The sequence below is a fragment of the Xiphias gladius genome, chromosome 11 (assembly GCF_016859285.1).
Source record: "Xiphias gladius isolate SHS-SW01 ecotype Sanya breed wild chromosome 11, ASM1685928v1, whole genome shotgun sequence".
Lineage (NCBI taxonomy): Eukaryota > Metazoa > Chordata > Actinopteri > Istiophoriformes > Xiphiidae > Xiphias > Xiphias gladius.
This window is the reverse complement of record NC_053410.1, coordinates 14,935,726-14,960,325: the sequence shown is the minus strand read 5'-3', so window position 1 is coordinate 14,960,325 and position 24,600 is coordinate 14,935,726. Positions and strand designations below refer to the sequence as shown.

General features: G+C 42.5%; 2 protein-coding genes across 3 annotated transcripts; one reads left to right on the top strand and one right to left on the bottom strand.

Moving 5' to 3' along the window:
* Positions 1–72: 72 nt before the first annotated feature.
* On the top strand, positions 73–10,388 carry LOC120796906 (E3 ubiquitin-protein ligase TRIM8-like). Of its 2 annotated transcripts, none has more exons than XM_040140082.1 (7): positions 73–272; positions 803–1,405; positions 6,852–6,947; positions 7,678–7,911; positions 8,251–8,282; positions 8,872–8,987; positions 9,103–10,388. In XM_040140082.1, exons 2-7 carry the CDS (start codon positions 836–838, stop codon positions 9,762–9,764), a joined length of 1,710 nt encoding a protein of 569 aa, XP_039996016.1. In that variant the 5' UTR covers positions 73–272; positions 803–835; the 3' UTR covers positions 9,765–10,388. The 2 variants fall into 2 exon arrangements, with proteins under 2 accessions (XP_039996016.1, XP_039996014.1); XM_040140080.1 differs by having other exon boundaries at positions 73–276.
* Positions 10,389–20,796: 10,408 nt separating this feature from the next.
* Positions 20,797–23,342, bottom strand: npm3 (nucleophosmin/nucleoplasmin, 3). The gene is made up of 5 exons (XM_040138626.1): positions 23,142–23,342; positions 22,850–22,935; positions 22,513–22,632; positions 22,317–22,410; positions 20,797–21,486 (listed from the first exon to the last, which is right to left on the bottom strand). The coding sequence occupies exons 1-5, from the start codon at positions 23,212–23,214 to the stop codon at positions 21,374–21,376; spliced, it is 486 nt and encodes a 161-aa protein (XP_039994560.1). The 5' UTR covers positions 23,215–23,342; the 3' UTR covers positions 20,797–21,373.
* Between the last annotated feature and the right edge of the window lie 1,258 nt (positions 23,343–24,600).

The following is a 24,600-nucleotide window of genomic DNA, read 5'->3' as shown; positions in this document are numbered from 1 at the left end:
GGGGGGTGCAGTCGGTGTGAAAGCACTGAGCTCCCCTCCCGACGAGTCACAAGCTGCCTGCGCTTACGAATAAATATCAGTCACAGAGTTGACGGGAAAGCGAAACCAGCCGCGTAACAGCCGCGGATCGTATAAAAGCCCCGGCGCTCTGCCGTGCGTCCGACACGCTGTGATCTAAGCGCAGGAGCCGGGTCTCATCGCGGGCTGGACGCGAAAAGCTCTGAGGGCATAATAGGTGCACCGGAGTCCGGCGACGACATGGAAAATAAATAGTTGGTAACGTTGCTTTTCTTCCATAAGAATGCCTCTGATGTGTTTCAGTAGACTGCTATAATGCCGTTTTGACAGCAGGCAAGAGCGTCCTCGCCTAAGAATAAAATGTCAGTGCGACATTTTATTAGTCAGAGTCCCGTTTCCAGTGTTATTTTGAAGCAAGTTGTCGCCGCAGCTCGCGTCGTCCTGTTCTGATTTCCCGAAATAACGAAACGAAAATGTACAAGCCAGATATTACGTTGTCATTGTACGCAGTATGAAATGTTTAATTTTGTCAGTGTGTTGTCGAAGTTTCACTGTGGCTGCACTTTGTTTGACACTTCGTCGCCGCTCGGGTTACGGGAAGAGTTAATTTTCTTTGCCCACATCTTTCTGTGCCATTTTGGACAGGATGTAAGAAAAGTAGCAAGAAGACTTTGGTAGGCTTCATTTTCCCTAAGGGTATTTCTTTAGGCATTTCAAAATGAGCTCACTGCAGAAAGCTAAAATCCACATTTGGAAAAATAATTCTCAGTTTTGATCCTTTTAGTCGCACAGCATCAGTTTGGATCCAGCTGAAGTCATGGATGCGAGTTGGAAAAACTGCTTGGAAGAGGAGCTTCTCTGTCCCATATGCCTGAATGTCTTTGATGAGCCCATCCAGCTGCCATGCAAGCACAACTTCTGCAAGGGTTGCATCTCGGAGGCCTGGGCCAAAGACAGCGCTGCGGTCCGCTGTCCCGAGTGCAACCATGACTACAATCAGAAACCCACACTGGAGAAGAACTTTAAGCTGGCCAACATTGTCAAGCGGTTCAACGCATTGAACACTGAGAAAGTCCCTGCCGTGCTGCAGTGTGTCCTCTGCAGACGAGGCCCCCCGCTGCCGGTGCGGAAGGTCTGTCTGCGCTGTAAGGAGCCCTGCTGCCAAACTCACATCCAGACGCACCTACAGCAGCCGTGTGCAGCCCCGGGGCACCTGTTAGTCGATGCTGAGGAGCTGAGCGCTTGGACCTGTCCCAGTCACGAGGAATACAGGCTACTCCACTGTGAGGACGAGCAGGTGGCTCTGTGTCCGTTCTGCTGCATCTCTCACTGCACTAACCAAAGACATACAGTCTGCGATGTGGACACACAACGCATACAAATGCAGGTAGATAAATCACACCCACGCATACTGTCCAACTCACCAGTTCACTTCAACTGAAACGCAGGTGACAGTCTAAAAATGTGATAGATGCAGTTTTGTCCATGGGTTTTTCTATGAATCTCAAGGGAAAAAAAATATTTCTCTCAGTTCACTAGTCTATAAATGCTTCCTTCCTTTGCCTGTTTCTTTAATCTTATGTGACGTGAAAGGACTGGACAGGTGAAAGCCACCCCTCAAGGAAGATGATAGCACGTACGCACACATGCACACACATGCAGGCATACGTCACACGCGGCTTTTAACCTTGATCATAGCACCGTCTCCACACCGCCACGCCTTCGCATTAGCCGCCCTGTGCCCTCGGGTAAGTGCTGTGATGCAATCTGCATCAACCGGAAAGGATAACCCCTGTGCAGTGGGGGTGGATCCACATGTAGTATGTTTAGCCAGTTGGTTAACTACCCGGCTCAGTTTCAGCATTTGTTCATGAGGAAATGCACGCTGGCAAGGCTTTGGGAGGCTGATAGATGAAGTGGCGCACTGTTTTTGAGAAGGAAATGAGCTGATCTGTGAAAATCTTCACAAGCCAGCAAGCTTATAACTTTGCAGTTCAAGCATTCCCAGGAGTTGGAAAGTGATGATAGTGAAATTTCCAGGGAGAAAAAAGGAACATAGATTCTACTTGTGTTAACCTGACTAACAAGAAGTGAATAATGATCTGCCTTGGCAGGTTTGACCTCAGGATGTATGGAGGAATGCGTCTCGCTTAAGGCCAGCGCTTCATGGCTGTGTCCACCTTTGTGCTTTCCTCAGTTCTCTACTTTGATTCAATTCACTCTGTGGCAAGGTGTAAAAAACAACCACCCACATTTCGTTATACACATTTCTATCTGTGAAGATTGAGAGTCAGATTAGTTTCAGCATCTGCCGTGTTGCGCTCGTGTTGATACATTTGGTGATCGCGTTATTCCAGTTGGGAAACTTACAGACTCCTTTCTTTCCAGTGTGTAGATCACAAAGTTCTAAATTGGTAGAAGTCTTCGGTTCAAACTGTTGCTCTGGTTCAGGGCTATTATTGGGACAAAAGATGTCTGTTCAGCCCTTTCCACAGCTGCTCTCTTCACACACACATGCACACACCCACCCATTTTTCTGTTCTTTCACAACTGTATGTTTGCAGGGTAAATGGAGTTATCCAGGAGTCAGAGTTCCTGGCTCTTCTCAGATTAACACTCTCCATGCTTGGGCCTTTAAACAGAGTGCACTTTTTCTTGGATGCTGGGTCATTTGTTAAAGTAATTTGAGGCCCGAGTGGCTTCTCACTATTACTTACTGAGAGTTTGTTGTCCTTGACAGGGCTGTGGTCTATTTTGGTGAAAGGATTTCAAATTCCCCTGGCAGCACTCTTGTTGCTTTTTGGATAAACAAAGAGGGAAAAACCATTGTAGCTATGTTCATATCTTTGGTTATTTTGGCTCCCAAAGGAGACTTTTACAGTAACTCTCTGCAGTTGTGCTTGTAATTTTGGGACGAGAAAGGAAGAGTAATATAATAGTACTCTCATCCCTGGGATAGGCGGAGGAGGAGCCCTCCCACACAACCTCACCTTGGGGTTCTCAGGCATCTTAGCAGGAAACCATCGCTCATGGAAGCTCTGCCATTCGCAGTTTCTTGTATCTGAGCTGGAGTGAGTCAGTTCTCCAGAATGCTGAGGGCAGTCCATTGACATCAGACGTGGGGAATAGTTGTCAGTTGATTGTGAAAGAGGCTCTCTGTTCATTGAGCCTGAGGCTCCTAATTTAAACATGAGCTTCCTGGCAACCCAAGGGTGTCTGGATGCTTAAATAGGACATTAGGGAAAGTGATCATTGATGGGTTTAATCTTGATAAAGGTAGGCTTTCACATGGCTACAGAGAGCTCAGCAACCAGACAGTTACTTCCTGCCCCCTTATGCTATTTCAAGCACACAACAAGATGTAAAGGGACTTGGAGGAAACATGGCAAAATGAGGAAGACAAGGTTGTTGAGCAGAAACATCTAGGCAGAGAAAAACTGCTGCCATTATGTGAAGAGAACTCCCATAATGCAACATTTAGGATAGCAATAACCCAGAAAGCGGTCTTTCCTGTTTTTGTCAATTCAACAGTCACAGAGTAGGTATAAGTACCACTGAACTTTTATGCTCTGTGTTAAGACAGTGATTATTAATGTAATTGTACTGTCTGAAAGGTTTTAAAGCATTGTGCACACAGTACAAGAAAAACTGGATGAAACAAGAAACCCAGTCAATGAACTAGGTGCCACGTGAGTTTGCAGGGCAGAGTTAGTTGCTATGCATATTATCAGATTGTTTGAGGAGGATTGTTAAGCTGAAAGTGCCTCTTGTATAAGCAATGTGTTGTGTGGAGATGTAGCACAGGTTTTGGACATGACACAAGATTAAGGCCCACTGCTGATTTTCAACAAGAGTGCTGCTAGTCTGAGAAGATGTGAAAATGTGACAAATTTCCATCATGTGCATGTCTCCAGAACGGGGCACCACCTCCTTGTGTACACAAATTATGGCCCAAGTTATTTACATACATATATTTGCAGTCTTGTTCTCCTTCTCTGTCATTGGTACATCCATAATCATCATGTGCATGGTGGTAGTACATGTGATACAAACAAAACAAGGGACCGCACATTATGACGTGGCTTTAGAGTGCCATCGGTTGTCAGAAACGCCACAGGGTACCTTTGAAGTCAAAGTGATCTAGTTATCCAAATGTAATCACAAGCGTTACGCACTTTTTAAAGGTTGAAACATCAACATGTTCGAATCCCCCAATACGACTGAAGGGTCATTTAATACACAAACCAGCACAAGGAATTTAATGATTATACAATTATGATGAGTCTTCAACCAACACACAAATGCTGATTTTTTTTTTTTCACATATACTGTGAAGTTGTGTATATGAATTTAGCTCAAGCTTGTAATCTCCAAAAAGATGAATAATTGGGGAGAATAGTTTGCAAGGTGTGTGGGGCTGGACTTGTTGAGGCTCCAGGGAAAGTATCTCAGCACTTTCTTAGTTCGTTTTCTGACCTCAAATAACAACAAATGCCGTGCAAGTGTATCTGTCACTTACGTGTCTCCAAAGTAAAACGATGACAGCGTACAGTTACCTTAAGGGTAGCGAAAGGCAGGTTTATACACCAGTACCTGTTGATCATTTTATGATGTTTGGCCTGCTTCACCAGCTCAGGTTAGTCCCCATCTCTTGTGCTCACGCTGTATAGACCCTATTATCACAAGCCATAAAGCAAGAATACATTCTGATCTCTCTAGTGGGATCCCTTTTAACAATGACAGTCAACACTGCAACGGCAACGCAGCAATTAAGGCATAATTAAATTAATGGAAATGAGATGTTTTCTTCTAAGCACTTAAGCTGCACTGATCAATATTTTTATAGTAACAATGGATCATTTGATTATGTTTAATGCGAGAGGGGTCGCTCGTAGAAAGAAACCCAAAGAGAAATATCAGCCTACTCTGCAGTTCCCCTCAGTTCTATAGAGCTTTTCAGCATCTTTCAGTTAATTGTTTTTTGTTTTACGGCCTTACAGTGACTTCACTGACTTGGCTCACTCTCGTCAGTGACATGTCCAGCCGCAGCAGCCAGCTGGTATCAGACAAAAAGCATTGATAAACCGACCGTACGCTATCTGCCCAGCACCAAATAGTAGACTGGCAAAGATAGCGACTACCTTACATTAAAGTTAGCTAACGAACAAAGTTGGAGACTAGCTAACTCTGAGTAGCATTTAGCTGCTAAGAAGCTAAACAGGAGTTGGTGAAGACCTAAACAGAACTAAAAGCAGAGTGAATATTGGACTTAGATTTGTTAGATGGCCAGAAACAGGACTCCGAATAAATGCTAATGTTGGTCGGTGTAATTAGGCTAATTATTGCTAACACATTAATTAACAACCGTATATGGAGATAAAAGGTTAATGTTGGGTTTTAAGGTTGGAGATAAAAGGTTATGTTGGGATTTAAGGTTCTCCCGCTGTCCTAAAGTGGCTCCATGCTACTACTACTTTTGTTTACTATGCGCTGTTTCCCTTTTAAGTTCATCTAATGTCAAAGTCCAAAGTCCATGTCATAATCCAAGTGATCTTCAATTGTGAAACAGGTGAAGTGGAGGAAACAGAAATTTTTCTGTTGTTTTCCAGGTGACAAAATTGTCATCAGTCTTCCTCACTAAAACGGACAGTTTTAAAGAATATGCAAACAAGCAAAATTGTGTAGTATTGTATATTAGTATAGTATTTAGAGTATTTTTTTTTTATTGTTTTGTTTTAGAAACTAGATGGACTGTTGGAAGTGCTCTCTGTGGTATAGCACAGTGGCCAGCCAGTTGTTGTACACAAAACTCTGTGAGTGTTGTAAGCAGCTGAAGGCCTGTTGCCGTGATACCACAATGTAGATACCTCGAAACTCGCTCACTAGAGACCGCAGGAATGTCCTCATTCTCCCCATCTCTCTCTTCCGTGCTTCAAACTTTCTCTCTTTGGGTTTCACTCTTTTTTTTTGTATGTCTTTCTCGCCCTCTTTCTGTCCGGTCTTGGCATGTGCAAGCAGAGCCCCAAAGCACTTTTCCTTTCCTCCCGTTCCCTTTCTCCCATGCATGCTCATGTGGAGGGAGAGAGCAGACCCCGGCGCTGTGCACACAGACATGACAATCTGTCACTGACAGAGAGGCCAACGCAAACAATGGGGGCATTGCATGTGGCAAAAAGAGAAGTCAGAGCAGGGTAGTGAAACTACCCCTGTTTTTTGGTCCCTCGCATACACATTAGCTTTCACATATGAATACATACACAAGGCTTTGTTGCCATGACAGCAGGTTTTCTCTTATTTCAGCAGGGCGCCTTTCCCATTCAGAAACACTTCATTAAAAACGTACCTGCCCTCCCCTGCTCCTAGTTTGCTGTCAGCCTGTGACTGTAGATTGATTTGCATCTCCGGCTGTAAATGGAGAAGGATTATGTTTACCGGCTCTTTTAGTGGCCTTTGGCTCTCTTTGCACTCTGATCCAGCCCACAGAGGAAGCCGGCTGGTCCCAACAATGGATTTAAATTGATGTAGCAGGGTCCCTGATAAACTTAGAAGCAGTCACAGATGGATTTGTCCAACTGTGTTTGCCTTTGCTGGTGCTCTCCTAATGGATAAATGCATGTGGTTGTTGCTGGCAGCTGTTGTTTCCTCTGTCTAATCAGTATTGTGGAGGAGGTTGTCTTGGTGACTCATGAATAGCTGCCCGGTTTGCTGAGGTCCCAGCAGAGGCCGGAGTTTTTGAGAAACTTTGAGTGTGTGAAAATATGTTTCTCTGTTTTCAGTGTGTCCTGTCGGGGTTCATCTGTCTTATCCATCTCGTGCATGTTATCTCCCCACAGGCCATGCTAATGAGGCAGCAAGACAGACTGGAGGGTCGTGTTCAGAACATCGATGAGCAGCTCACCAAGCTGGAGTCAGACAAGACACTGATGAAGGTACAGCACGACACGCATTGTGTATACTTACAGAGACACAGTTCCGAATGTTGTCAGTACTAGTCCCCTTGGTTCTTTGTCATCCTGTAGTTTGTGTTTTAATTTTGTCTACACTGTGCTGTAATGAAACCACTCTGTACCTTTGTTCAATGTTGGAAAATGAAGAGAGACTGTAATTTATCTCTAGCTTTGAACGGCTAGTGCACCAGAGCGGAAAATGCATCTTACAAATGACTGTCCTACTTTAGTTCTGAACAAGTAGATTCCAAAAAATGAAGTAAGAAAGAAATATACTATATACAATATACAGTAACCGATCAAATCAAGCCACTACTGCCTTTTTAAGCATCATTCCCTCTTTATCACACGTTTTTACTTCTTTTTTGTTGAATAGTGTTTTAATTTATGTGGTTCAGATGCTTATGCTAGGAAATTGCAAAAAAAATTGTTAAGTTTTTAATATTGCACTTTCGGGGGACTCACAAGAGACTGAGTAAGGAAAGAATGGTCAAACTTGATGAAATAAAAAAAAGTCATGACCCTGGAGGAATATTTCTCAGCCACCAGAGATATTACACATTTACTTTCATAGCTTGAGTAGTACATTCCATCTTGACATGTAAAAGAGGTGTTGCTGTATAATTTGTGTTTGAATGCATTTTATAACTGTAAATGTGTGTGCTCATGTGCTTGTAAATCAAATTGTCTCCAACCTGTTCTCTCTCCACAGGATGCAGTGTCTGAACTGAAGGAGCGTGTGAGAGCCCAGTATCAGAGGATGCATACGCTGCTAGAGGCGAACCAGGCTGAAACCATGCAGATGCTGGAGAGCACTTGCACCATGTATGTGAGGAAAAACTCCCAGCAGGTTCTGCAGCTCAACGAGAGGCGCCAGGAAGCGGAAAAACTGCTGAGCTCGGTACAAACATTCTTCCAAAGAGCAGACAGCATTAACTTCATGAAGGTAAAAAAAAATCTGCACTTCTCTTTCCATTTCCCCCACGTGCATTTGTGCCTTCAAAGCCACACAAACACATGCAATACACATGTCGACAGAAATTGTTTTACAGCATTTGCATCCGCCGAATCAAATGTTGCATTATGAAGAACACAAAAAGCATTGTCACACACAAACGTCATGTGCAACAAACACTGATGCATGTCCACAATCTGCACAGGCGAACAGACAACAGCAGACCCATTGTCTGTGTATTCTTCTGTTCTCCTCATGGTACCTGTTAGCGACATGTTAAAAGGCAGATGGTGGGTCTGAATGACTTTTGTGTCTTCTTGTCTTTTTCAGAATACAAAACCGTACCAGCTGCTAATAGACAGGTAAGCGTTGCTATTTCTGTTCTATTTCACTTTACAGTACACGATTGTACTTAGTATTTATCATATGTTATACAGTCAGGGTGAGAAGGTCCCCGAAAATGCAGGACAACTTGCACGTGCCTGCAGTCTCTGCATAATTGGCAACTCATTCTCAAAAGCAACAAAACAGTAACTGGCAATGCGTTTTCTTGGTATTATTGATTAGTTAGATACTGTGTTCATTTAATATTCCTGTGCTCTTTTCATTCTAAGTGGTTGTTAATTTCTTTGAAGTATATCAGTGATGCTTTCATGCACACTTTTTGGTGCACTAACCCTTACTCTGTTGTCACTGGGATTAAAATTTTATTAGTTAATCAAATATTCTATTCCCAACCACAATGTATTTTTCACATACCAATTCAATTCTTCACCAGTGTATATGCATGAAGGAGATGTATAGAGACGTGTATACTTCACTGTTGTACGCTCGTCAGTTGACGAGTCTTTGAAAAATAAACCCAGGTCTCAAGGTGCAGTATGCGTCTCGGGTGCAAATGTCTCACTGAATCTGGTCTTCATGGTGTTACATGTGTGTGTCTTTTTTCAGGTCAAACTCACACCTGAGCAGTGCCATCCCTCCACTCAGAGTGGGCCAGCTCAACTCTCATCATTTGCTTCCTGAGCTCTCAACGAGAGAGAAGAACCTGCGGAAAATGCTGGAAGGTAAGAAAGAAATGTGATGAGTATCTAAAGATGAGGGGAATGTGGATTGTAAGATATGATGTGGTCAGGATTAACTAATGTCTCTTTCTGCCCTACAACTACTTTCCATTCTCAGAACCATTCAATGAGGCGCCCATTCTCGAGATTGTTCAGTCTCACAGCAGCTCTGCTGGCTCCCAAATGGGGACTAGTTCAGGTCTACAGAAGAGGAAATACAGCATGGCCTTCCTGGGCAGTAACACAGAAAACTCCTCCACCTCCCAGGATCCTCCACCATTGCTTTACAGCAGCAAGAAACCCTTCCTGCCTGACCAGAGCCATCGTGCTTCATCCATGTACTCCTCTGAAGGCCTCTCCCAGAATCCTCATGCTGGCCCCGGCCACAGTCGGCTCCTTGACACTTCAGCCCACCACATTGTGGGTCTAGGGTCCAGCTCTAGCCACCACTCAAGGACCATATTCCCCCCCTCCCACTTCCCCAGTGGAGGTGCCTCGCAACAAGCCATGTACGAAGGGAGGAAAGTACTGATGTGCACTCTGAATAACTGCTGCTGCTCCCGGGCCCCCGCTGCTCGTGCCCGGCCTCCGTATCCAGCGTCGGACTCCTTCGCCTCCATGACCTCTCAGGAGTTTCCCCCACATGCCCCGCTACCTGCAAGCCAGCCGCTGCAGCATTTTCCCATCAGGGGACTGATGGAAGCCTCACAAACAGCCAGGCACCCTGACTTCTACGGGCTGTATGGCCAGTCTTCAACCAAGCATTATGGGACCAAGTAATAAACCAGAATCTGTTTGTTCCTTTTTATTCAGAATTTCCTTTTCCGCTCTCTGTTAATTTCCATTTTGGTTCAGCGATATGTTGTCAGCTTTGTGTCTCCAACATGTGTTCATGATAATGTTGTTTTGACATTTACTTGACCCTTTGGGAAACCATGGCCTGTTAACTTTGGTAGCCCTGTTTACTTTCTGAATCACAGTGGCAGCAGTAATGCTCTAATCTGAAAACATTTTGTATTTTTATTTATTTTCTGTTTTAATTCTACTGGAAGTGCTAATGTGATTAATGTAGTCTTAAATCCATTCAAGCAGCGAACTAAAAAACGACATATCCTTCATTACAAGTCCTGATGTGGGATTCCAGAGACTTCAGTGCCTAAAAAGACTGTTAACACGCTCTTAATGTACTTCCAAGTTCTTAGCTCTTGATTATTTCCTGTTTGTGGCTGAAAGCATGCAGGGAGCCTCTCCATGCACTCCAAAGTCCACGTGGCTTTAAAAACACACTGGACTACAACTGCTTGTCAGGTTTTTCATGAATTTTTATATAAGATTATGAATAAACCAAAACCAGTGGAAAATATTGAATAAACAAGCATATTAAATTACATTGTGTTGTATTTTAAGCAATGGTTTACAGATTTCTGATGTAATCTTGTGGGCTTTAAACCATACTTTAAACCAGGTGACACATTTATTATTTTAAACATGTTTTTATTATAGTTTCAGGTTTGTTTGTACTGAGAAGCACATTGTGTCATTTGTTTGGGGTTAAGAGGTTTTACAGTTTGAATCACTGGGTTACAGTAGAAATATCAGAGCTTCCTGCTAAAAAAAAAGAAAAAAGAAAAAAAAAATGAGAAGAAAAGCCATGACCTTAAATCCCACCCTGCAACTCACCCACAATCTATTAAATAGGTCAAGACTCTTAGGTGGAAAAGAAAGACACTGGATGAGATCTACTGTATTCCGAGAAATCTCAGAACATGGTTGAAGAGGTTTGGACAATGATTTGTTAAAGACCGGGCAACAGCAGGCCCATTATCTGCCAATTTAGGACAGTTCACTTCCTTGTCAACATCCTGGTCTCTGGCAAAGTCCCTGTCTCATCCCTCTTTGTCTCATTATTGGAGCTTGTTGTCAAGTTAGGTCAGAGAGCGGGAATAACTGATGAGCAGCACCTCCCTCCCCTCTCTCCTCTCTCTCTCTCTCTCTCTCTTCCTCTCCCGGGGTATCATTTGCCAGGGCTCGATGCAGAGGAGAAGGAGGAGGAGGGTCAGAGCGGCGGATGATATAAGCGCAGAGTTTTAATGAGGGCTGGGACAGTATAGTCATCTACTTATCTGTCACTCATACGCCTTTCATCGTTCCCCTCCCCCCCAGCGAGACGCTGAGATAGAGGAAGCGAGCTGAGGGGCGGAGTGGAGGGCTGAGAGGGAGGAAGAATGTTTAGGGGGGGGGGGTACAGAGCAAGTGAGGCACATCACTTATTTATGGGTTCTAAAACGTTATGCCCTCCTGCTTCGTTCTGTCTCTTCTCTAGTCCAGTTTGGTTTTTCTTTTGTCTGAATACTAAAATTTCTGATATCCTCTCCAAAGAAACTCTGCACCCTTTAGCAGCAAATACATGAGGCAGAGGAGTAGAGGGAGCTGAGGTTTAGTTACAGTGTTGCATCAATTTGACATTTATTGTGTGTGTGCGTGTGTGTGTAAGCCTATTAGCATTCCCCTTGTGCACTGTTCCTTCTGTGTGTGTGTTATTAATAAAACATACAGCAGATATTCAGAAGGAGGCCATACTATTAATTTAATCCATATAAATAATTTCATTTATAGCTGCATATTTATATCAGCTTTCCCATTTTAACTGTAAAAAATTATGCATGTAAATGGTAAAGAGGACTGAATTGTGTCTTACAGTATTTTATTTTGAAAATATTACAAGTATTTGGAGTCAGTACTTTCTCCAAGACTTCTTAAGCAATATTTTGAATGCCCACTGTGGATCATTACGAAGTCTAGCATTGTCATTTAACAGACTTAGCATTAGCACAAATACCAAGCTTGACAAAGGGTGTGTAGCTTTTTGTGTGTTTGGTTTGTGCTGCCTCATGTGCAGGCTTGGATGAGGTCAAATCCTGTTGTGCAACTGAATGTGTGCTCAGGTGTCTGCGCACAGTCAGCCATTTAGTGTGTGTTTCCTCATATGTGCAGAAGGAGGCTCAGTGTGTGTTTGTGTGTGTGTGTCTGTGTGCTCATGGAGGTTACGTATAGGGTGAAGGGTTATGCACTTGACAGCTGTGCTCTGTTGTGGCAGGTGTGTTGGAGCTGTATATATATATATGAATACAACCCACCCCTGCCTGCAGCAAATTGTGAGCCTTTTTCATGTGAGTGTGAGTGTGTGTTCAATGCATGGGGAACTGTCAGCTGTTATGCAGCTGTTGTTTGTGTGCTTTACCCAGTGGCCAGAGGTACTATTGGAGTTACAGTGGGCACTGTCTCTCTCTGTTTCTTTCACACACAGTTTCATGCCCAGCATTTATTGTATTATATTCCTGAGAGCATATTTACATTCGATGATACTGTAACAGATGCTCGCATCCTGAGATGAAGGGGCAAAAGAGGATGTTTTATGGAAAAGAGGAAGTTTTGCAGGAAATGATATTGTCTCAAAGGAGAAGTCCACCTTAAACACCTCAGATTTTATTGTCAGTCCCTTTGAATTAAAGAAAGGGGCTTTGCAGATTTACCATTGTACACCGAGATTAAATAATCAAACAGGGTCAATACAACCACACTAGGGGTCGAAAGTAATAATTAGAAATAAAGATAGTCTCCAACCCACACTGGTAATATACAGCAGCTGAAGAGTATTTGAGGGTGGAGTTTTCTTCTATAGCTCAGGCCTTTGATGAATATTATTGAGATAGTCCCAGTACATTTACAAAGCTTGCAGCTTGTGTAACTGTCCCATCAGTTCGGCGGGTGCATGTGAGAGGTGGCCGACATGGCAGCACTCAAGTGTTATAGTATGTGCTGTAAATGAGTGGATATTAGTGTTATTTGTCTGAATACACACACACACACACACACACACACACACACACACACACACACACACACACACACACACACACACACACACACACACTAGACACACAGTCCCCCCAGTAACACTGACAGGAGCATGGACATATGCAGCATAATGCATACAGAGCGGCTATTCATCAACCATGCAGAATGCTAACCTTCATCTGATAAGGCCTTTGAAATCTGTGCCAAAACTCCAATCCAGGATAACAGTGTGCACACACAAAACACATACACACACACAAGTGCACAAACATCAAAGACAAAGATCCACGGCCAATGTTTATTGATCTCCACGTCTACTTTTGCTGGTGGAAATCATTGTAACATTAACCAGTCCTCTGTCGAGTTTCAGCTGAAGGGAAACGGGCAACATTAAAACACTGTACGCAACCGAAATTAGCAGAAGACAGGAAGGGTGTGTGCAGGTGAGCTGCACCCCGTGGAAATGTGCTTTTATATGGGAGCACGGCAGGCGTTTCAGATCAAAATTAAAGGGCACTTCAGAGTCCTCTCTGGAGAACAGCTGTATCAGTTCTTGAGTGAGAACGCAAAGTGGCTGTTGCCATAGTAACTCTGGGCTACACTGGAGCAACACATGCCAGTGTCAGAAGTGGAAACTAATAAAGTATCTTTACTCAAGTTATTTGTAGTTACTTATAACTATAGTTTGGAGTTTTTGTTTGTTCCCTTTATTGTTTCCATTTTCTTCTCTTATTTATTTATGTAGTTGCAGGTTTATACTTTCATGCCACAAAGTTTTAGGGGAAAAATATTTACTTTTTACTCCACTGGCTTTCTCTGAAGGCTTTAGCAGAAAGTGGAACTTTTAAAAAGTAGAGCAGATACATATGTATGTCTGCGTGACGATTAGCTATGCTACTTCTGCTTCTGTTGACCAGCTTTTGCAGATAAAACTGACAGACACTGAACACTCGGTCTGAATGTGCTCAGAGGGAGCAGTAAAGACAGACAAACGCAGTAAAAATCTCCAGTCAACTGTCTCTCTACAGTTATTGCCCAGGCACCAGAAAATTCCCAGCTTTGCCTCTCTCGCGTTCAATACAGTGACATAATATTTCTCTTTCTGTTCGAAACAACTGTACTTTCCAAAATAGTCCTCCTTAAAGGGACAACTTGTACAGACTGGAGAGATTCCAACACTTGTAAATGAAGTGGATAAATAGACAGCAGGTATGTTAAAAATGCTAAATGCCAAAAGTATCAAATGTCAATGTAGTCAAATGTAGACTACTTTTCTTATAGCCGTGTTGCATGTGTTGGTAAATAGATATTTTTATTTAAATTTAGTTTTGGTTCGACAGCCAAGAATGTAGTTACTAAAAGTACTGGATTGTTGACCCCATTTTGTACTTTTGTGCTATGTTTGAGGTATATAGTTTATATTTCCCAATATACATAAGTATACTCATTATTGTGTAATTGCTTTAAAAGGGTATCTTAAAAGTTGCCTTCACCCCGTGCATTTTATGTGTTATGGTGGTGAGACCATGAACAGTTTCGATGTTTTCCTGCTGATTGTTTTTCCTAGGAAAGCCCACAGTATGCTACATTAGTTAGAGATAGGCCATAAATCTGTCCATTTTTATTTTAACTACTACTCCCTACAGTGGGCTTAACAATGAACCTAAGCTGCTTTGACACTGACACTCCCCGATGGGATCAGAGTACATTTACAAAGCTTGCAGCTTGTGTAACTGTCCCATCAGTTCATGGTGCATGTGAGAGGTGGCCGACATGGCAGCACTCAAGTGTTATAGTATGTGCTGTAAATGAGTGGATATTAGTGTTATTTGTCTGAATACACACACACACACACACACACACACACACACACACACACACACTAGACACACAGTCCCCCCAGTAACACTGACAGGAGCATGGACATATGCAGCATAATGCATACAGAGCGGCTATTCATCAACCATGCAGAATGCTAACCTTCATCTGATAAGGCCTTTGAAATCTGTGCCAAAACTCCAATCCAGGATAACAGTGTGCACACACAAAACACATACACACACACAAGTGCACAAACATCAAAGACAAAGATCCACGGCCAATGTTTATTGATCTCCACGTCTACTTTTGCTGGTGGAAATCATTGTAACATTAACCAGTCCTCTGTCGAGTTTCAGCTGAAGGGAAACGGGCAACATTAAAACACTGTACGCAACCGAAATTAGCAGAAGACAGGAAGGGTGTGTGCAGGTGAGCTGCACCCCGTGGAAATGTGCTTTTATATGGGAGCACGGCAGGCGTTTCAGATCAAAATTAAAGGGCACTTCAGAGTCCCTCTCTGGAGAACAGCTGTATCAGTTCTTGAGTGAGAACGCAAAGTGGCTGTTGCCATAGTAACTCTGGGCTACACTGGAGCAACACATGCCAGTGTCAGAAGTGGAAACTAATAAAGTATCTTTACTCAAGTTATTTGTAGTTACTTATAACTATAGTTTGGAGTTTTTTGTTTGTTCCCTTTATTGTTTCCATTTTCTTCTCTCTTATTTATTTATGTAGTTGCAGGTTTATACTTTCATGCCACAAAGTTTTAGGGGAAAAATATTTACTTTTTACTCCACTGGCTTTCTCTGAAGGCTTTAGCAGAAAGTGGAACTTTTAAAAAGTAGAGCAGATACATATGTATGTCTGCGTGACGATTAGCTATGCTACTTCTGCTTCTGTTGACCAGCTTTTGCAGATAAAACTGACAGACACTGAACACTCGGTCTGAATGTGCTCAGAGGGAGCAGTAAAGACAGACAAACGCAGTAAAAATCTCCAGTCAACTGTCTCTCTACAGTTATTGCCCAGGCACCAGAAAATTCCCAGCTTTGCCTCTCTCGCGTTCAATACAGTGACATAATATTTCTTCTGTTCGAAACAACTGTACTTTCCAAAATAGTCCTCCTTAAAGGGACAACTTGTACAGACTGGAGAGATTCCAACACTTGTAAATGAAGTGGATAAATAGACAGCAGGTATGTTAAAAATGCTAAATGCCAAAAGTATCAAATGTCAATGTAGTCAAATGTAGACTACTTCTCTTATAGCCGTGTTGCATGTGTTGGTAAATAGATATTTTTATTTAAATTTAGTTTTGGTTCGACAGCCAAGAATGTAGTTACTAAAAGTACTGGATTGTTGACCCCATTTTGTACTTTTGTGCTATGTTTGAGGTATATAGTTTATATTTCCCAATATACATAAGTATACTCATTATTGTGTAATTGCTTTAAAAGGGTATCTTAAAAGTTGCCTTCACCCCGTGCATTTTATGTGTTATGGTGGTGAGACCATGAACAGTTTAGATGTTTTCCTGCTGATTGTTTTTCCTAGGAAAGCCCACAGTATGCTACATTAGTTAGAGATAGGCCATAAATCTGTCCATTTTTATTTTAACTACTACTCCCTACAGTGGGCTTAACAATGAACCTAAGCTGCTTTGACACTGACACTCCCCGATGGGATCAGAGTACATTTACAAAGCTTGCAGCTTGTGTAACTGTCCCATCAGTTCGTGGTGCATGTGAGAGGTGGCCGACATGGCAGCACTCAAGTGTTATAGTATGTGCTGTAAATGAGTGGATATTAGTGTTATTTGTCTGAATACACACACACACACACACACACACACACACACACACACACACACACACACACTAGACACACAGTCCCCCCAGTAACACTGACAGGAGCATGGACATATGCAGCATAATGCATACAGAGCGGCTATTCATCAACCATGCAGAATGCTAACCTTCATCTGATAAGGCCTTTGAAATCTGTGCCAAAACTCCAATCCAGGATAACAGTGTGCACACACAAAACACATACACACACACAAGTGCACAAACATCAAAGACAAAGATCCACGGCCAATGTTTATTGATCTCCACGTCTACTTTTGCTGGTGGAAATCATTGTAACATTAACCAGTCCTCTGTCGAGTTTCAGCTGAAGGGAAACGGGCAACATTAAAACACTGTACGCAACCGAAATTAGCAGAAGACAGGAAGGGTGTGTGCAGGTGAGCTGCACCCCGTGGAAATGTGCTTTTATATGGGAGCACGGCAGGCGTTTCAGATCAAAATTAAAGGGCACTTCAGAGTCCTCTCTGGAGAACAGCTGTATCAGTTCTTGAGTGAGAACGCAAAGTGGCTGTTGCCATAGTAACTCTGGGCTACACTGGAGCAACACATGCCAGTGTCAGAAGTGGAAACTAATAAAGTATCTTTACTCAAGTTATTTGTAGTTACTTATAACTATAGTTTGGAGTTTTTTGTTTGTTCCCTTTATTGTTTCCATTTTCTTCTCTCTTATTTATTTATGTAGTTGCAGGTTTATACTTTCATGCCACAAAGTTTTAGGGGAAAAATATTTACTTTTTACTCCACTGGCTTTCTCTGAAGGCTTTAGCAGAAAGTGGAACTTTTAAAAAGTAGAGCAGATACATATGTATGTCTGCGTGACGATTAGCTATGCTACTTCTGCTTCTGTTGACCAGCTTTTGCAGATAAAACTGACAGACACTGAACACTCGGTCTGAATGTGCTCAGAGGGAGCAGTAAAGACAGACAAACGCAGTAAAAATCTCCAGTCAACTGTCTCTCTACAGTTATTGCCCAGGCACCAGAAAATTCCCAGCTTTGCCTCTCTCGCGTTCAATACAGTGACATAATATTTCTCTTTCTGTTCGAAACAACTGTACTTTCCAAAATCGTCCTCCTTAAAGGGACAACTTGTACAGACTGGAGAGATTCCAACACTTGTAAATGAAGTGGATAAATAGACAGCAGGTATGTTAAAAATGCTAAATGCCAAAAGTATCAAATGTCAATGTAGTCAAATGTAGACTACTTCTCTTATAGCCGTGTTGCATGTGTTGGTAAATAGATATTTTTATTTAAATTTAGTTTTGGTTCGACAGCCAAGAATGTAGTTACTAAAAGTACTGGATTGTTGACCCCATTTTGTACTTTTGTGCTATGTTTGAGGTATATAGTTTATATTTCCCAATATACATAAGTATACTCATTATTGTGTAATTGCTTTAAAAGGGTATCTTAAAAGTTGCCTTCACCCCGTGCATTTTATGTGTTATGGTGGTGAGACCATGAACAGTTTCGATGTTTTCCTGCTGATTGTTTTTCCTAGGAAAGCCCACAGTATGCTACATTAGTTAGAGATAGGCCATAAATCTGTCCATTTTTATTTTAACTACTACTCCCTACAGTGGGCTTAACAATGAACCTAAGCTGCTTTGACACTGACACTCCCCGATGGGATCAGAGTACATTTACAAGCTGACTGAAACAATGCGTAATACCACCCAGGACCAGGTCACAGACCAGCTTTTCTGTTATTTAATGAGGGAAAAATGAGTGACTCAGCATCTTCTGTATTTATTGAGGAGCCAAATTCTGGCAAAGGTGAAGTTGGATTTTTTTTGTAGTTACTTGATTATGCTCACTGTACTGCGTGGTACTTTCCAATAATCAGTCAATGGTATTGAAGAACTGCCCATGATGAAAAATCAGTCATCCATGTACTGCCTGCTCATCTTGAATGCTCCAACAGATCAGCAGTTCTAAACCCTCTCGTAATGTACTGAAATTAATGAGTCCATCTTTTTTCCAGGTTAAAAAAGGAAATTGAGATTCGTCTGCACCCAAAACTGCCATGACAAAAAAAATTAAAAACAATCAGAGTGTTGTCAGTGAGGAAAATATACAAATGATGAGGTAAAAATCATATCACGTAGTGGATAGGCAGACTTGAATTATGCTTCAGAAGCTGTTTTGAGAATGTCGTGTTGATGGAGAGCTGTCCATATGACAGCCACGTCCCTGGCTGTCTTATGGACAGAGTTTAACTGTAGAATGAAATTCTATATTTATATAACCCTAAAAATGCTGATTTCTTTGAAGTGCATACATACAGAAAAGGATTCAAAACTATGTGCAAAGCCACAAGAAAGCTACCACTGTCCCACAAAATGTCAGTGGAGTCTGACATGAAGGCACAGAAGAGAGAAATCTAAATGTAGTGTGGACTCTTCCTATATGACAATATTTTATTTGGCAATGATCAATGCCTCGTTTTCAGTAGCATGTCTTTTAAAAGGCTTCCCTGTGTTGTTGCCCATGCTAAAGACACAGGCATTGCTTTGGACACAGCTGTAACCTCTCGACGAAGGCGAGGACTTAATGAGCCACGCACAGTTGCACCATAAAACCCTTATACCCAATAAAATTGGTGTAAAGGTTCACAGACTCCCACTCAGCACACACCAGTCGGATATACTTTATGAGTCAGAAAATAAGAAGCAACAGCACCTGCTCCCAGTGACAGTAACTAGTTGTGGGATCGTTGGCTGCCTGTCACATGACCCTTTGAGGGTCTTCTGACTCCGGTGGCGTGCAGCCCAATCGCTCTTTGTCCCACTGCCCCGAAAAGAGCCGAGGTACTCTCCCGATGCGCGAAAGCACCGTCAAAATCTGGGTCCAGGTACTGCGATGTCGTCTCGGGCTGTGGCCTCCTGCTGGTCCCTAGCTCCTGCTCGTCACCCGCCGAGGGCGAGGGAGAGATAGCGCCGCTGGCACAATAACAGCAACCCGCCGGTGAGAGCACAACACCCTGATAATGCAATAGGATTTATTTAAGCCTCCTCTGATGAAAGCCTCCCTGCCCTCCTCGTCTCCTTGTGAGCAGGGCGCTGCCATCAAGGCGACCCCACGGGTGGTCGTTTCTCATGTTGCCATGGCAGCGTCGGGCACGGCGAAGTTGCTCGGGCAAAAGTTGCGTCGGGGTGAGGGGTTAGGGGCCACGTGGTGCCCGGCGACGCTGCTTGTTTAGCATTCTCCCTCCTCTCGACGTCTCCTTGCTCCGTCCCACTGAGCCACAGCCGTGCCGACGAATTAGGGCTGCGAGAATTATAATGTGTTTTTTCCTCAGTAGGTTATCGAGGGGGGTTTATTTATTCCAGGGGCTCTAATGAGACGGACTGGCAGAGCTCTGACGACCTGCAGAAGACACCGGTGACACGGTCCACTTCGGTGACCTGCTGTTTCACAGCTGCCTCGCAAAAGATCAGCTGATGTTTGTACAGTGCAGATGGGACTGTAATGTGTACGTAGATGATGCGAGGTGTCACCCGATACGACCACATCTGCCTCACGAAGCCTGAACTGACATCACGTTTACTGGCACCCCTCAGCCACTCCAGCGGTTTACTGTCAGCTTGCTCAATAACTTTACACGGCAACTGTTCACGTTAGGCACTGGTGCTTTGCCTGGAAATATCTGCATCTGTATGTTTTTCGATTGCTTATTATTCTCATTTGCTCCTTTTTTTCCAGCCCTGTTGACCCATCCCACTGAATTCACAATTACAACCTTAAAGGCCCCGAAAACCTACTTTTTCGATGAGCTGCTTACTGTGAGCGACAGGGCTCTACAAGAACACATTTCCTGCCTTTTAGAACAGCTTTGGTTATTTCACTTTACAGATTTCTGTGTATGTTGAACTAAATGTGTTTTCTGAAATGTTATCTTGGTTATTAAATCGTGTTGAAGTGAAACACTTTGGAATTGAAAATTGAATTTGGGCTTTAAGGACGCTGCCGTGGTCATAAATTGATTAAATAAATTGACCTCAGCACAATGCTGGCTTCCTGCTACAAGTGTTTAAGTTACAACCCCCTTGTGTGGTTCTGTGCGTTCCAAAGAAGGCACTTATCATAAGTGACCATTTAGATACATAAATTGTATCTGTAAAATTAGTTTTGATTATAGGAATTTAAAAGGGAGATAAAATGAAAACAAACTGATGCATTCACTACGAATACAAAATCTTCACATTTATGACTGACATCACATAGAAAAAGAATATTTTGGAAGTACAAACAACTGGAAATGGAGATACTCTTGTTAAACATTTAATAATCTGTATGTATGTAAATCGTCTGCACCATTCAGCTGGAATCACAATTGATCTGGAAACCGTTCTTTACTGTCTGAAACACACACACACACACACACACACACACACACACACACACACACACACACACATTTTTTACTTTTACAAGAACAGTCTCTTCAAACAATACCAGAATCCGACGGTGGTAAAAGACAAATTTTCCACCACTGGTGCAATAAATCCATGTCAGCAGTGGTGACTGTATCATATACAGTATAAAACACTGGGTAGCATTTAATAGCAAAAACAGTTCTATTAAATGAATGTCTTAAACGCAGTTACATACACTGCTCAGACCGAGAGGAGAGGCAAGAACATTAGAACCCCTCGCGATGTTCCCTCCTCTCACAGCATGTTTAGCTGCCACCACACTAAGCATTCACGTGGCTGTGTGGAAGAAGTAGTAACTCTATAAAATGTGTCCGTCTGGTACAAAAATCTGCTGCATTTCTCAAAACGTATCGGCGAGCAAGGGAGGCCATTCAAAAGGAAGCATCAGCGACCTCTCCGCCTACTGCTTCTGCTTCTTCTTTGCTGGTTTAATGGGGGTGATCTCTTCCTCCTCCTCCTCATCATCATCTTCGTCATCCTCATCAGACAGATCGGAGTCTTCAACCTGTGAGGCTGCACAAGAACAGAAGACAATGTTAAATCGCTCTCTCAATTTGAATCCTGGTATTCTACGTAATTTTGAGGCCAGACAGGTTCCCTATTTTATCTGCCCTCTCAACCGACCTCATGAACAGCTAGTAAAATGCGGCTGCACTCACTCATTACAAGCAGCGGTAAGGGCAAAAGAAGAGGGCTAATCCTGATCATGGAGCTTTTCCCTGCAGTGCTGATAAATGTATATTTCGCGGCGTTTTGAAAGTAAGTTACAGTCTACTTTTGAAAACTTGGAATTGACATACATATCAAACATGTCAAAGGTCTTGGATTTCATTTTGAGAGAAATTTGACATTTCATTGCCCAAAGGCACATTTAACTTTTCATGTTGTCAGGTCAAATTCAAGAGAAACTGAATAAAGAGAACAAAGTATTTCAGAACCTCTAGAATCCAAGAAACACATCACATTAGCAGCTTATAAATTGCATTCATTTTTCCACATGCAAGGCATCGATTAATCTGCCAATCTTCTCGATTGATTGACTGGTCTATAAAATGTCAGAAAAATGTGAATAATGCGCCTCACAAATTCCCAAAGCCCAAGCTGACTAAGGCATTCATCTAATCAAAGTAAACCAATAAATCTTTACATTTGAGAAACTGTATTTTTGCTCAAGAATGACTGAAATGATTAATTATTCAAATTGGTGCTGATGAATTTTTCTGTGGCTCAGCTCCAAAGCAGGGAACCCACATTACTGTTCCATTTTTAGGAATGACGTGAGTTCAGTAGTCCAGTAGCTGTTTACCAAAGTAATGGGAGGATTAGAAAAAGGCTTGTGTTACCAATAAGGTGTAGTCCGCTGACAGTAACTGGGCCCGACCCCGCCTTGAGCCGGATGGTCACTGGGGCTTTCAGCTCAAACTCTCCCAGACTCACCTGAGGAGAAAAGAGTCAAAGTAAAGAGACATCAAACTCCAGCCTCCTGCTGTGTGGTACAGCAGCCCATCTGTAGAGTTTATTCGCAACAGTGCACGGTACCATGGGCAGACAGCTGATGTGAAGGTTGGCGATGGGCACTGAAACAGTCTTTCCTTGGTGGTTCATGGCTGTTACCTCCACCACGTTGCTCTCCTCCTTGGCGCCTTCTCCCAGGCAAACCTGCAGGAATCAGACAACATTCACTCAGACTGCCGGTTTGACCGGAGGGTTTACGTTGCGGCCACGTCACAGATACGGACACCAAACTGCAGTTTGTGGATAGTTAATAACACATATAGACTTCAGGACTGTGAACGCCACATTGAACTGGTGGAGTAAAGACTTTTGCACCCCAGGTAATGTGATGACACCATATCACCGTTGCAGCTGTACATACTGTTCTGAGTTCAAGAAAGTGCTCCAGGTCCTCCTCTTCATCTCCTTGGAAAGTGTAGAAAGGGACTTTGGAGGACAGCTCGCAGCCTGGAAGAAACACCAAAACTAGGTTTAAATATTATTTTCATTCAGGTACGTTAACGCACTGACTAATAGCTGAGAAAAGGTGAGGTGATTTTCTTTTTTTTTTGTTTTGTTTTGTTTTTGAAGGAATATCGAGGCAGATTCACAGAGGAAACCCACGTGTGCGCCGACAGAGCCGCACTGATAAACCGGACTGAAATTGTTCTTACTGAACAGGAAGCTCTCCAACTTTGATTGACCAGCTACCCCGAGATCCGCGGATTCGTCGTCGTGGAAAGACATTTCGTCGAAGCGCGGAATAAGTTTTTGGATTTGCTGTTAACACGTTGCAGCTAAATGATCTCCCCCACGAAAAATAACAAGCGCGTCGCAAAGTATGAGCATGTTGTCTCGTCATCACTGTGCGCCTGTGGCTCCGTCCTGTTTTTTTTTTTTTTTTTTTTTGAAACACAGGAACTAATGCATTGATTAGTAAACTAAAAAACAAACAAACATGGTACTCAAGGATTATAACAATCTGCTTAAAGATACAAATATTAAACAGTTTTTCTAATGATGTGTGGCTGCCAAGGGAACCAAAAAAAAATGTATCGTATTTTCACACAAAAAAAGTTTGAAATTGAGTTTCAATTCAACAACCGCGTCTCGGCATTTATAATTTTGCCCAAGAAGCTTTCATTCAAGAAAAACAAGCTCTCTCCAAGAAGCAGGTGTACATAGATTATTCCACACCATTCATGAATGATAAATCCATCAGTCAAGGGCTTGTTTTAGGAATAATAATGTGTGTATAAAACCCTGACCGGGATATGAAACCAAGAATCACTTTTATTTTTGCTAGCAGGGCCTAGACCAGTGTATTTAGTGCAGGAGACAGTTTAATATTTCTATGTGTAGGAATAACCTTCCTTTTCTTTGTCCAAACAGAAACTGACAAGCAGAAAGATTAAAAACAACCTGTAAAAGGACACAAAAGACACAGAGCAACAACATAACTTATTATGGTTTATTAGTTTTTAATCTTAAGTATCTTACATACAAATTTTCCAATGGTAAACTGACACTTTTATAACCCCCCCCCAAAAAAATAAAATAAAATAAAAATAATGAAGATGTACAATTGCAGCCCTCTCTCTCAATCACAGCCCATTTCTATCAAACCCGGTTGGCAGGGGAGAAAGCTCAAGCATGGGCAAACTGCAAAATGAACCATTTAAAAAAAAAAAAGTGTGAAAATTCCGTTGTTTCAGGAGATGAACAGCAGATCTGTTGGTGAGTTTCACACCTTGCTCAAAAACAGCCAGGTAGGACGGCTGTATAGGTCAGGGCATTGTAACAAGGCCAGCGTTTTATTTTTCCTTAAAGAAAAATTAAATGTTAGCCAAAATCTTAATAAGGATATACAAAATGATGAAATTTTTATGATTGACAGTGTTAACAGACTGTCTACATACTACAGTATTATGCTCATAGAGTTGAGTGGCATGCTTATTCCTCTTTGTAGCATAAGATGAGGTTACTCTAATGTATGCCACAGCAAATCCAATACACCTCATGCACACTATGAATGTACACAGTATCAAAACATCACATTGGCAGGCAGCTACTGAAGAGCAACTGATGATCCTCATGTAACCAACAGAACACTCCTATCTATAGTCAAAGTGC